Below are 13,364 nucleotides of genomic sequence, written 5' to 3' on the forward strand. Positions count from 1 at the left end.
TATGTGGATAAACATTTAAATATTCAGTGCATTTGAATTTATGTTTTACAATTGGACATTTTTCCAGAAGCACTGTTAGCCATTAGCTTTTTTAGCCTCTTTGTTAAAGTCAAATGAACCAAAACAGAAAAACTACAGCTGAGTCAGTTCTTCCCTTTCATGAATTGTGTTTTTCCCCCTTCAGGGCCTGCTGCAGCAGAATGGTACCTGTGTTCCTCCAGAAGAATGTGGCTGCATCCACCTGCAACCCCAAGCTTCAGGACAACCACCTACACCTGTTACTGTCCCTCAGGGCACCATGGTCACCATGGGCTGCAGTACCTGGTTAGACCTTTGCTCTTAAAAATAAATGAAGCCACTACAGAGGGCCTAATGTCTGTACCGTCAGTCCTCTCGCACCAGAGGAGTTTGATTTTCAGCTTTGACAACACTAAAATTTTGAACGACTTTGCAGAGCACTTCATGAATATAGGATAAATGCAATATAAGGGACTCTGTGTCTGTGTGTTCTCTGCTGTTTCTGTTTTTATCTGCTATTTGCTTGTTTTCAGCTTATCTGTTTATTTTACATTGTCAGGAATCTATGATGTTGTTAATATCTGTTTTTTGGCTGTTCTCTTCTCTTCTCCAGCCTTTGCCATGATGGGACTTTGCAGTGTGAAATGAGAGAGTGTGAAGGTAAGAAAGCAGAATGATGAGAGTGATGAAAAGAACTCCTTCTTGAATAACTCCTTCATTCTGTTACCTTGCCTTTCTTTCCTTTCAGTCATCATCAGCGAGTGGTCAGAGTGGACTCCCTGTTCTCCCTGTGTACCCTCTTCCTCCCTGCAGCACAACACTTCCCAAACAGGGGTTATCAGTGGCACAAAAATGGTCTCAATCCAGAGGCGTTTCCGGGCCTGTTTGGACCTTGATTCTGGTCTTCCAGTCTCTAGAGAGGAGGAGGAAAGCCAATGTCCAGGACAGCTGCTAGAGGAGAGGCTCTGTCCAGATGCTAACATCTGCAGAGGTAATGATGTTTGTCTAAGAGGACAAAAAGAGGTTCACTCTTATCTTAGTCCAAAAATGAAACACAGTCAGTTCCTCAGTCTGCCTTCGTCAAGCTCCAGTTCCCTCTTTAACTCCACAGTGAGGGAAAGTAATGAATGGGGCAGTTTGGCTCCATCCCAGTTCCACTCAGCATGATGCAACAATATGACACTTTGCTCCCAACAAAAGATTTCATGCAGACAACGCAGTGAACTAGTCAGAGCAAGTCGAGCATGGCACCTTAGAAAAAATTGAATTACAGATTGGGTCAGAATGACTGTGACAGTGACTGTGGTGATGAATAGACTCCAGCATGACTTTCTCTGTAGAGGAGAGGGAGATCATTTTGTTTCGAGTTATGGATAGAATACAATGCAAGTCAAATTTATTTGTATATCAGCACAATTCAGAGGTGTCTTACAGAGGATATAAAAAGGAGTTATGTTGTATTACCAATATAAGTCAATATTAACAGACACATCTAAATAGGATTTTAAAGAATAAGCTAAAATATAAGAGTAATATAGTGAAAAATTGAAAAAGCAGTGACAGATATGAGTAAACACCTCCAAATTTGATTTAAGAAAAAGCAGAGGCAAATAAAAATGTCTTAAACCTAATATTGAAAAACTGAAGTGGAGCAGAGCTGAATGCTGCTTGTTTAGCTTTGACTCAGGGAACACTGAGCAAAACTGGTCTAGATGGTCTGAGTGGTCTGGATGTAGCAGCAGATCAGAGGTGAGGAAGGACTTCTGCAGCAGCATTCTGAATAAGCTGCAGCTGACTGATCAACTTTCAGAGAGACATGTACAGCAGTCAAGCAACTAAAGATGAAAGCAGTATTTCTCAGCATTTCTGAGACACTGAGTCTTAAATTCTTAGCATATTTATGAAGACGATAGTCGGCTGATTTTGTGATTCGCTTTATATGAATCTTAAACATGTTAAACACTATGTCAGTGGCTACACCAAGATTTCTTGATTGGTTCTCTATTTTAAATATTTCTAATTTGCAAGAGTTCAGTTGCTCCTATTTGGCACCAAAAACAATTATTTACATTTTGACCTTTTTTCAGTTACAGTGAATTTTGGCACATCCATCATCAATTTGTTCAGGACATTTACTCTGTGACTGTATGGGACCATAGTCAAGTGATTCTTGTTATGTAAATCTGTGTGTCCTCAGCATTGTTGTTGTAAATGTGTTGTTGCTTTCTGTAATCTAAAATAACAGAAGAGCAAAATAAGATTGCAAATTACAGATTGCAAAATATTCAGCCCTGATTAGGACTGTGCCAGAAACTCATACCAAGTTTTCTAGTGGCAGTACAATTGAATCAGTTTAACTGAGGATATACTGTATAGTTTAGGATGCATTTTTAACAGAAAAGAATGACCATGTTTTTGTGGAATCTCTAATTAAAATCTAAAAAGTATGGCACCAAGCTTCCACTGGTTTTTGTGTGGATATTTATTGTGTGTCAGTTCAGTGCTGCCAGTGTAGATTAATAGCTGTCATCAATAGATAGTTTAAGCTTTCGCAATCAGAAGCCACAGTGAAAAATGTTATTGTGCATCCCCGCTGCCCTATTCTCATTATTCCCCAAAGAAATGAGAATGGAAAAGGGGATTTGAAGAAAGGAAAAGTTAAATGTCCATGTATCTGTGGGGACACATAAAGTTAAATTGGTTGTGGTGTTGTGTGTGTAAAGAATTTTTCATCCTGAACTCAGTCCTGTCAGCCCTCCATTCTTCTTGGCCCTTACCCTTTGGATATGAATGGGAATGGGAATCAGAATTACTGCCATGCCCAATGGACCTTTGATTTGATTTGCGTGTCAAATTTTGAAGTCTTTTACTTTGTCATGATGGATCCAGATATCTAAAAACTGCTCTCTGTGAATGAACAAAGGTTTTATTTACTCTGACCAGATAGTATAAACTCTTATCTCTAGCGTATAAATCAGAAATCTCATCAAGTATGCTTGTACATAAGTCCATGAAAAGTAAACACATTTTTGTTATTGTTGATGATGATGGGTATCACGATAATTACAGCTATTACAGCAGTCATCATTATAATTACAATCATTGTAATTAGAATGAGAAGAGAGTTGAGGCTGGTTATGATAATCACTCTGCTCTTCCAGATTTGTGTCAGTGGAGTGTGTGGAGTACCTGGACAGCCTGTGCAGAGCCATGCAGTGGTGGAGTCAGGCAGCGATTCAGACAGCCCCTGGCCTCTCCTCCGGGACCCCGCTGTAAGAGCCAGCAGACCCAGAGCCAGAGCTGCAACACAGGACTCTGCCCAGGTACTGCTTTCCTTTATTTCAGACTCACATAGACTTCAATATTTTGCATGCCAATTAGAATCTTATCAGCAATTTGTGGGTCACCAAAATGTGTCCTTATCATTTGTTACACAGACCTATGCTACTATCTAATTTTTCACACAATCTGTCCAGTATCTATCAAATAATATACCAAAATACCAAAAAATGTCAAACAAGATTTGCAGCACATGCAGTGAGCTTTGCTTATCTCTTAATTTATGAAGAGTAGGAAAGAACGATTTTCCTTGTTTCCTAGGTGAGCGCTGTGAAGATAGGGGCCGGGCCTACCAAGAGAGCTGTGCCAATCAGTGCCCTCGCAGCTGCACTGACTTATGGGAGCATGTTCAGTGTCTTCAAGGAGCCTGTCACGCAGGTAATCTTTGACCCTGACCCAAACAGCAAATTATTCTCACTAAAAGACTGATTCCTAGATCACTTAACATGATCTGTTGGTCTATTTTTCTATGTCTCTTATTTTCCTTTATTATTTTCCTTCCTTATTTCCCTTTCCTTTTTTCTCAGGTTGTCGGTGTCCAAAGGGACAGTTGTTGCAGGACGGCCACTGTGTGCCAATGACGGAGTGTCGCTGTGGGATCCCATTTGGCAATGGGACACTAGAGTTCATCCCTAAAGAGGAGCTTACTGTGGACTGTAACACCTGGTGAGAACAGCTTTGTGTGAATTAGGTTTTTAGAAAGTGTTTTTTTTTTTTAATCTCATATCTCCAAATACCTCCATCTGCAGTGTGTGTGAGAATGGCACTCTGGTGTGCACCAAGCTTCCCTGCCCAATTTATGAGCCCTGGAGCCCATGGAGCTCCTGCTCAACTTCCTGTGGGCGTGGCCAGAGGATGAGGACCCGCTTCTGCCAGGAAACAGAAGGCGGCCCTTCCTGTGCTGCCACCATAGAGACAGAAAGCTGTGACCTGCCATCATGTCCAGGTCTGAGGTCAAGCACATGCTCAAATGCAGGCGAAATGCATCTCATCATTTAGTTTGAGTTAGACTCAAACAGTAACTTGTTATTGATATGTACACCTACACAGTGTTAAAAGGTTGCATTTAATTTATCTAAGGTTTTCTTTGTTTTTGCTTGTCAATCCTCCATCTTCATCCTCCCTCTCTCTCTCCAGTGGATTGTTTGTTGAGTGAGTGGTCACCCTGGAGTGAGTGCAGTGCTACATGTGGTGGTGGGTTGTTGATGCGGAACAAAACAGTCCTCAGAGAGCCAGAGCCTGGTGGGATGGCCTGTGTTGGACCACTTGAACAGCACACTGTCTGTAACACCAACAGCTGCCTGCCTGGTAACGCAAACACACACACACACACACACACACACACACACACAGACCATTTAAAGTTGTAAATTTAGCTCATTTACATATTACCTATCCAGACTGTGAGGTATGCACAGAGAAAAAAAACAGCACAAAACACTTACATCTGTGTACTGAAATATACTATATATGACACATGATGTAATTCATTATGTTAATTGGTGTATGTGTATTGCAGAGTGCCCCAGTGGGCAGGTGTTCAGTGACTGTACAGGTTCCTGCCCATACACCTGTGCGGACCTGAGTTCAGACAATGAGTGTTTACCTGGACCCTGCACCCCTGGATGTACCTGCCCTCCTGGACAGGTCTGGACATCTCTGTCTGTTTGTGTGTGTGTGTGTGTGCATGCGTGCTTGTGTTTATGAGTGGGATGGATAGCAGCTCTGATTCTTAATAGCTTCACTGTGTCTCTCATAGGTGTTGTATAGAGGCTCATGTGTGTCCCACACTGACTGTCCCTGCTCAGCACTCTCCTGTGCCAGCTGGTCTCCAAAGCTTGAATGTCAGCACTGTGGACATCACAGAAGCTCTGCTGCCTCCTGGAACAGCTATTCAGCACCTCTGCAACACATGGTAATAAAGTACACACAGTTTCATCCTTTCATTCTGATTTAACCTGCAGGGTCATGTTGTGAGCAGCCTGTGCAACATGTGCCTCCTCCCAATATAAAAGTCTAGTTTTACACAGACTAATAGTGATTAGCATAGTGGTAGCCCTCATCAGTTTGTAAAGTGTATGACAATGTTTTCTTTCAGTTGGTGCTGATCAAAGACCACCTGAGTTCAAATAGCCAGTAAAAATGACACAGCCACATGATACTTTCATGGATTGTAGAAAACTGGTGGAAGGGGGTCTGTCTGTGTCCTCCAGATTCAGATATCAGATATCAGAAGGCTGCATGTGTTGGCTGCATTTGGAGGAGCCTGTTGTATGGAAATGTTTTATGCAAACTTCACAAAATGCAGCCTCTGCATTGAAGCACAGTAACTGAATCCAAGCGTACGCCACTAATCCTTTACACATTTAAGAGGGGAGAGCACAAAGAACAGGAGGGGATATGATAAGCATGGCTGACCATGCATTCCACTGGATTTGCCAAGGTTCGTGCAATTTGTGAGCGTGTGAGTTTTGTCTGAAAAATTCTTTGCCTCTTAAGAGAAGGTGCAAATAGTATCTATCGGGGCATATTAAAATGGCTGATGTTGGGAAGAGAAACTGAAATGAAACCACCCCATAAATATCTTACTTGCAGGAGACAAAGGTGAGTGCACGGGGAGTTATGGCTGTGTGTGGTCTGTGAACTTGAACCTGACTCTCGCTGAGACTAACACACTACTTTAAATTTCTTTTATTGAGACATTTACAGTGAGGTGGTTCAAAGTTTTTTCCCCAGCAATGCCTCAGTGTTTAATTTCCTCAGAAGTTTGTCCTGCTCTGCATATTAATGTACTGTATGTATTCATTCATCCCTTGTAAAGAACATTGTGACGTATTTGAACAGTGGCTGTGGCTTCTTCATTAATTTAACTGTGCTCACAGGCGTAAGATTCTGTTATTGAAAGTAGATTGAATGTCCACATGAACAGCCAATTATTTACCTTATGAATAACTTAGGGTAGGTATGTGTTGTAATGCATAGCCTGTCTTACAGTGGGAGCATTCTCTCCTGCACTGATTCATTTAGATTTTCATCAGTTCACACTGGTTACCACACAGCATCACCTGGGTCTGTGCCTCATACAGGAGCTTAAAAAACACCTTACACTGCAATACAGTGAGTGATTGTTTCTCTTTAACTCAGCCATTCCTTGATCAGGGCCTTCTATTCATATCATCAGTACAGTATGTGTACTGTGCAATGATTAATCTTTTTTATCTTAATTATATTAATGAAAGATGCAACATACATCATTGATAATACACACAGATCACTTTACAGTGACATGTTAATACTGTTGCATAAGTCCCACATGCAACATTGTAATCACTGTAAAAAATTAAATTGCATTATAATCATCATGAAGACATGAGTGTCATTGGTCCATTATGTATGACCTAAAAAGTCGTCATATGTTTAGGCAATTAAAACTGCTTGGTTAAGGTAAGGTAAGCAGACAGATTGTGCACCCGTCTACCTCAACCTTGTCTCTAACAGTGCCACATAATTTTTAGCTTTGCTTTTTAGAGAGGACTGGATCTTGCAAGAGGCCTTGCAAGAGGTCTTTTTACTTTATTGCACAAAAGGAGTTTAACAACACAAAACAGAAAAAAGCTCTTTAGGAGATGGTAGAACAAATTAAAGTCCTATGAAAACACCTTTACAACAATGGAGTTTATGGGAAGTGTGGTTTTAACTTTAAGAAACACAACCGCTGTCAGTTTGATCCTGGTCTGATTTATTCATGATGAATGCACTAAGATATCACAAATTAATGTGACATTGATATTTTGAAATTAAAAATGCCACTCAAATCGCCTTTGAGTTAATTTTTGAAAGTGTTGTGAAGCACCACCAGAGTGGAATTTCAATGTCACAGTCAAATTATGCACTCCACAACGATCCAGTTGGGTACCATGATATCTACTGTAACAGATAGTCTGGCATGCAGCAGACATGCCGTAAGTCATTTCATCTTCCTCAGTGGTTTGATACTCATTTAATATAGTCTGATAGGCTCAGCTGTTTGACTTGGTGATTACTTTGGTGTCTCAGTGTCCAGTAATATAATAAGCTAACTATATTACCATCATCTACTTCACTCACTTGACTTTTTTTTTCTAATTTTCTCCAGTGTTTGCCAAGGTGGAGTGTTCAACTGTACCTCAGAGGCCTGTGATGGTGAGTGATGCTCTGTCACAGCTGCATTTCTTTCACTTTATAGGGCCTCTCTCTTCTGGCAATGAAAGCACCAGCAACAATAATCTTTGGTTGAACTGTCAGCACTATGATCGATATGTCAACCTATCTATAGTTAGTAACAGCTGCTACAACAGTTGGCTCGAAATAACTGAGCGACAGTCACATCAATCACAACCCTACAAAAGCTATTACTGGATTTTTGTTTCGTAAACATGTGGGTAACATCTGAAGCTAACAGGGGAGAAAGAGGTGAATGATAGTAGGGAATAGAGTGTCATGAAGTGCAACCACTCACATCCTCACAAGAGACTTAAACGTGTAAATAGCTCTGTGATATGACCTAAGTGTTTTATCTGTCATCATTTGATCAGCAGTGCCTTTTATCTTCCTATCCTTTATCCACTTCCTCTCTCCTCCGGATTTGGAAATCCCAGACAGCAGTGTTTAACATAGTTTGAAGGGAAATTTGTCAGCCTGGGTGTTTTTGGCCGCTACAACCACTGATCATGTTAACATTTTACTCAACCGTCATAGTGGATATTTGGAAAGGCACAATAGGCCCAAGGTTTACTTAATGTGACAACAGCTTGTGTACTAATTAGTGATTGTACACTGTTTGTTTAATAGTCTTGACTTCTAGTGATCAGTGTAAAGTAAAAAAAAAACTCTAAAAAACTCTATTCACTGTTCTCTGTCTAACTTAGACTTACACTTTCAAACAGAGAGCACCTTTCTAACTTCTTTTTCAACTTCTGAAGCCAAATATTCTCTTTAATAAAAGGAAAAATTACTGTATTTCCTAAAGTACAGTATTATCTTTATTGATTTTGGGGTTTTTGCTTCATTGCCTATTTCAGATCACTTCCAGTGAATTTTGCAGTTAAAGAATGGCTTTAATATAAACTGATACATTGCTGGTGTAATTGTAATTTTATTTTCCGGGGCGAGGAGAGCCAAAGTGTTCAGATGACAAATTCTTTTCCATACGCTGCTTTACTGCTGCAGGTAAATGAAAGTAAATATAACACTGCCCTTACAGTGTTGGTTTATATTCTTTCACCATCCTCTCTTCCCCTCCTTCAGTGGACTGTGTGTGGTCCAGCTGGTCCCAGTGGAGTCCCTGCTCAGCCAGCTGTGGTACGGGGCAACAGAGCTCCACCAGATTCATCCTGCAGCCCAGCCAGTATGGAGGGGCGCCATGTGAAGGACCTGAGCACCGCACTAGGACCTGCATGGCCCCTGACTGTGGTGAGTGAGAAGAGGGAAGATAGGGCACGTTTTATTGATCATCATAAATGACAGTCTTAACAATAACAATAATATATATGACAGTATGCAACCTCAAGCCTCCTGTAAAGGCAAATAGGGTATGAATTGAAAGTTTACTTGGTCCTCACCCTGTTGCTACACCTGATAAGCTTTCCATTCCTAACTAAACATTTGTAGTTGGGACTGACTAATTTTGAAATGAGAAAGCAGGATATGCATTTGATGGTGACATACATGATATAAAATTATAATACTAAAGACAGAGGCTGCATATATAGGGTACAAAGTCAGCATCATTACCACTGAGGACATGGAAGAAAAAAGAGGCATTGTTCTTGTATTGCAGTTTAGGGTTTGTTAGTCACGATATTTTAAGTAGTATGAGGAAAAATGTAAGTTCAGACTGTAGCTTTTTTTCATACAGTATGTTTCAACTTGATAAGAAACAAAGCTAGCGATTAGCATTACCTAATGTGTCTTGTGCAACATTGACAGCAGTTGCTGGAATTCAAATTTTCCCAACTCCAATACAGAGCAAGACAGAGCTGCTAATGTTAGCCTAGACTCTCTTAACACTTCAGTGGGGAAATACTACACAGCAGACATACTAGTTTTTTAACATAACCTGTAAATAATATACAAAAGACAGGCCTACTGCATTTGTTTATGGTTTCTAAGCTATGATTGGGCAATCAGGGGCGATCAGTTGGTATTATGTTACTACTAAGGCTGTAAAATCTTTTAAAAATGTTGAATATAATTTATTTGTCACAGAAAGAGATAGATTTTGAAAAAGTAATTTGAAGTATCACAATGATTAATATTATTGCTTCAAATACACTCATTTTCTGTCCACAACCATTTCCCCCTACTCCAATTTCCCCTCTTTATCCCACCATCTTGTCTCATCTTCCCTCCTTATTCTATTTTCTCCTCTCTTCCCTGGCACCTTTTTTTTCCCACTCATCTCACTTTTCCTCTAATACTCCCCCTCTTTCTCCTCCTCCTCCTCCTCCTCTGCAGTCTGTCCTGACGGGGAGCAGTGGAGAAGGAGCGTGTCACAGGAGGTCCTGCTGTGTGAGAGGAGCTGCCAGGACATTTACTCCTCCCTTCCTGTCAACTGCAGTCACTCTGCTGAGGGATGTGTGTGTCAGGACGGGCTTTATCGAAACACAGAGGGTGTGTGTGTCATCCCCGCCCTCTGCCCGTGCCATGACCAGGGCATCCTGCGAGAGGTATACAAACACACACATACACAAACACACACACACATACACACTGGCTTACACCCAAGTTAACAGACATCTGCTCCTAGCTAACTTGGCAGCTTGTACCCACTGTGCCTGCCTCATTGTGGCGTGTGTCTGAACCATACCATTAGCGTGGTGTTTACGTTCCCTCCCATTCACTCCCATTGTTATTTACTCATAAAGAATGGCCTATTAGAAGATGAGTGACATGCCCTATGGGCCACATTACACCACAATGCCACTCCACCCCTCAGTCTCATCAATTATGTAGGAAGTGCCGTAGAAAGCCAGCACTCTGACCGCAACTGGGCAAGCCTGCCAGGAATTATTTATGAAGGTGGGGATATTATAGGATTATAAGAATTAATCATACACTGACAAGAGGTCAGAGACCCCACCCCCCACCCCCCTTTTTGATCTTCCTTCTTTAGGCTTTTCTCTTTCATTTGTTCCTTGTTTTTTCTTTCCAGTCTCATACCTCTGCTTTATTGCTCAAAATTTCTCTTCTGCTTTCTTTACCAGACGTTTATTCAATCTCTCCATCGCTTTTCTCCTTATCCCCATTCTCTGTGAGTCTCCCCCTCCCCCCACCTTTGGCAGCCCCTGCCTCTCTGTCATTCTATCTGCCCATCTTCCTTGTTCCTGTCTCTCTCTCCTCTCCTCTCTCTCTCTCTCTCTATTTGTCTGTCAGCTGGTGATGACTGTTGTCCGTATAAAGACCTTCTATGGTTTTCCAATAAACCAACTCATCATTATTATGCCACATGGTTCAGTGTGAGCAACAAAGGCATTCCATTGTGGGTGTTTTTGTATGGGTAAAAGTGCTGTTAATGATTCCCATAGCTAACACACACACACACACAAAATATATAATGTAGTCTGTATTATGTGTTCTTGTAATTACTGCATCATAACATGCCTCCATAAAACAGCCAGAGCTTTAGTGGATTCACTGAGGAAATATATGCTGAGCTATGACTAGTTTTACTTTATCAAACCTTTCTCACAGAGACTGTAATGTCAGTGTTCATGAAGGAAAGAATAACTGGCATAATAATTATACCTGTACTTCAGTGAATATGGTTATGTGAATATGTGTGTGTGTGTGTGTGTGTGTGTGTGTGTGTGTGTGTGTGTGTGTGTGAGCCAGGCAGGATCAGAGTGGGAGGAGGGCTGCACATCATGCCACTGTGTGAACGGGAAAAAACAGTGCCAGTTGAGGTGTCCTCCACTCCACTGTGATGAGGTGAGGCACACACACACTAACACTCTTTACTTATTGGCATTTGTTTTGGATAAACTCTATAAAATGTGGATGTTCTGCAATAAATTCCCAGAATATGCCATTTTATTCTGCTTATGTATATTGTGATTTTTTTTCTGGAAAATCATGTTAGAAATGGTTTGTTAATTGAATAACTAAATGAGAATGTCTGGTTTTTGTTAATCCTCAGTAACTGAAAATTCAAGGTACTTTACTGGTTTAAGGCAAGGTATTGTATCACATCTGCACCTTTCTACAAGACAGATGAAGTCATTTACTAGAGGACCATATGCACAATAATAAGTCTCTGTGCGTGTCCCTCTTTGGAAGTTAGATTGTTCTCACAGCCAAACAGACATAAAGTTTCTCATATAGGCACGATCAGTGTCCCAGACGAGCAAATCATTCCATTCAACTGCTGCCGCTACCCCGGGGTGGTACAGTTCATACAGGATCTCTGGTGGTCACAGACATCTCAATTACTCTGAGCAAGGGAGAAAATGCTCTGCTCCCTAAAGAATGTGTGGGATGTTCTCTGCAAGTCGCTGGCTGAAGTAGATCAATACCTGACTGTCCGATCCTCCCACAGACCTGCACTTTTTCCTTTACCATGCCCTTCTACCTCCAGCGAAACACTGATTCGTGGTTTCTTGTTCAGCATAACTGAGTTTCAGTCCAATGTAGTATGTATTGTAAAGCACAAAAAACAGCTGAAAATTTGAGTCAGTTTTAAGAACATTATACAGCAAGTACAGTGTCTTCTGTAGTTTTTAAATGCTCGACAATTAACTTTTTGCAGAAACATTTTATATATGGTGTGGGTAATTGTATTGTCAGGCATGACAGATTTCAGGTACCAGTGCGTGCTTGTCACTGCTGTGACAGCCACCTCACAGACAGCAATGACTTTGCCAGACAGTGCTCAGTCATACACATATGGACGGTTAACGGCTAGTGATCTTGCAGGAGACGGTGAGCTGAGCAGTCAATTATGGATGTGCTCTGTACAACTAGAGGCAGATGAGGAAAAAATAAACCCAGCATAAAATATGAATTAATTTTTTCCTTGACACAGGTGGAACTTTTGGTACTGCATAAATACAGATTCTGTCCAGTCCTGCTTCAGACAGAAATAGAGGACGAGAAGGGTATGACAATGTTAAAATAAACATTGTTTGTGCATCCCACTGAGGCTGTTGTTTTAAAAAAAGAACTGAAACTTTTGCAGTGCCTCTCCTCATTTCCCCTTGTTCCATGGCTGTATGTCCACACCATATTTACCTATTCACTGTCTACAGGATCTAGCTGTGCAGATAGTTTTGGTCTTATTTTTGCACGTTTTGATGTATCCATACAAGATTTATGTCACCATCCTAAAACAAAGTATCATTCATCTGTAATGCTCACAGCATAGACAAAATACATCTAGGGCAATCAACAGCAGCAACTCACAGGGACACTGTTTCAGTCTGCAACAGTCTTCTCTTCATGGTGAATGAAGTGGAGAAAGTCACAGTCACAGTAGAAAAGTCAACTGTCTCATCCTTGACACAGTAAGCTGAATTTATATCTTTAGCACACCAGTGGTGTATAAAGGCCAGAGTAAAAATAAATTCTGCTGACATCCAGAACTTAAAGGAGAGGTTGATTGCACAGTGAGCTCCACAAAGGAGGCAGTCTACCAAGTGTTCCACCTGTGGTGTACACAGGTCTTTATGCCATTGCACTGTGTCTCTGGAGGGGCTCGGACTTGCGTAACTATTTCTGCCCACATTCTCAAATCCCTCGACTCTCCCAGCTGCATTAAGTTATGCCTCAGTGAAAGCATTCCTTATCCTGGCCAATATGAAAAGGTCATTTAATGCACTGTGTTCCCTCTCCTGACAGGCTGAGAATTGGTTACTGTCAGTGCAGTCTGTTGTTTATGACTCAGCTTACAGTTAATGGCATTGCTTGTTTAAAATTGAAATCTCCCAACATGCCTCCATTGCTCTGGTGGGAACCCCATTTCAAGGTAATGT

The 13,364-nt window shown here is 41.1% G+C and overlaps 1 protein-coding gene across 1 annotated transcript in view; it reads left to right on the top strand.

Annotated features, from left to right (window-relative positions):
• Positions 1 to 13,364, top strand: part of sspo (SCO-spondin) — a 64,447-nt gene that overhangs the window by 43,337 nt on the left and 7,746 nt on the right. The window contains 13 exon segments of the mRNA XM_051066926.1: positions 185 to 324; positions 632 to 678; positions 767 to 1,009; positions 3,180 to 3,341; positions 3,619 to 3,735; positions 3,885 to 4,023; positions 4,107 to 4,303; positions 4,877 to 5,004; positions 5,117 to 5,179; positions 5,181 to 5,272; positions 7,493 to 7,539; positions 9,853 to 10,064; positions 11,230 to 11,325. Of these exon segments, the coding sequence (XP_050922883.1) occupies positions 185 to 324; positions 632 to 678; positions 767 to 1,009; positions 3,180 to 3,341; positions 3,619 to 3,735; positions 3,885 to 4,023; positions 4,107 to 4,303; positions 4,877 to 5,004; positions 5,117 to 5,179; positions 5,181 to 5,272; positions 7,493 to 7,539; positions 9,853 to 10,064; positions 11,230 to 11,325 (1,683 nt within the window).

Source organism: Lates calcarifer, linkage group LG24, assembly GCF_001640805.2.
Source record: "Lates calcarifer isolate ASB-BC8 linkage group LG24, TLL_Latcal_v3, whole genome shotgun sequence".
In the NCBI taxonomy this organism is placed as follows: domain Eukaryota; kingdom Metazoa; phylum Chordata; class Actinopteri; family Centropomidae; genus Lates; species Lates calcarifer.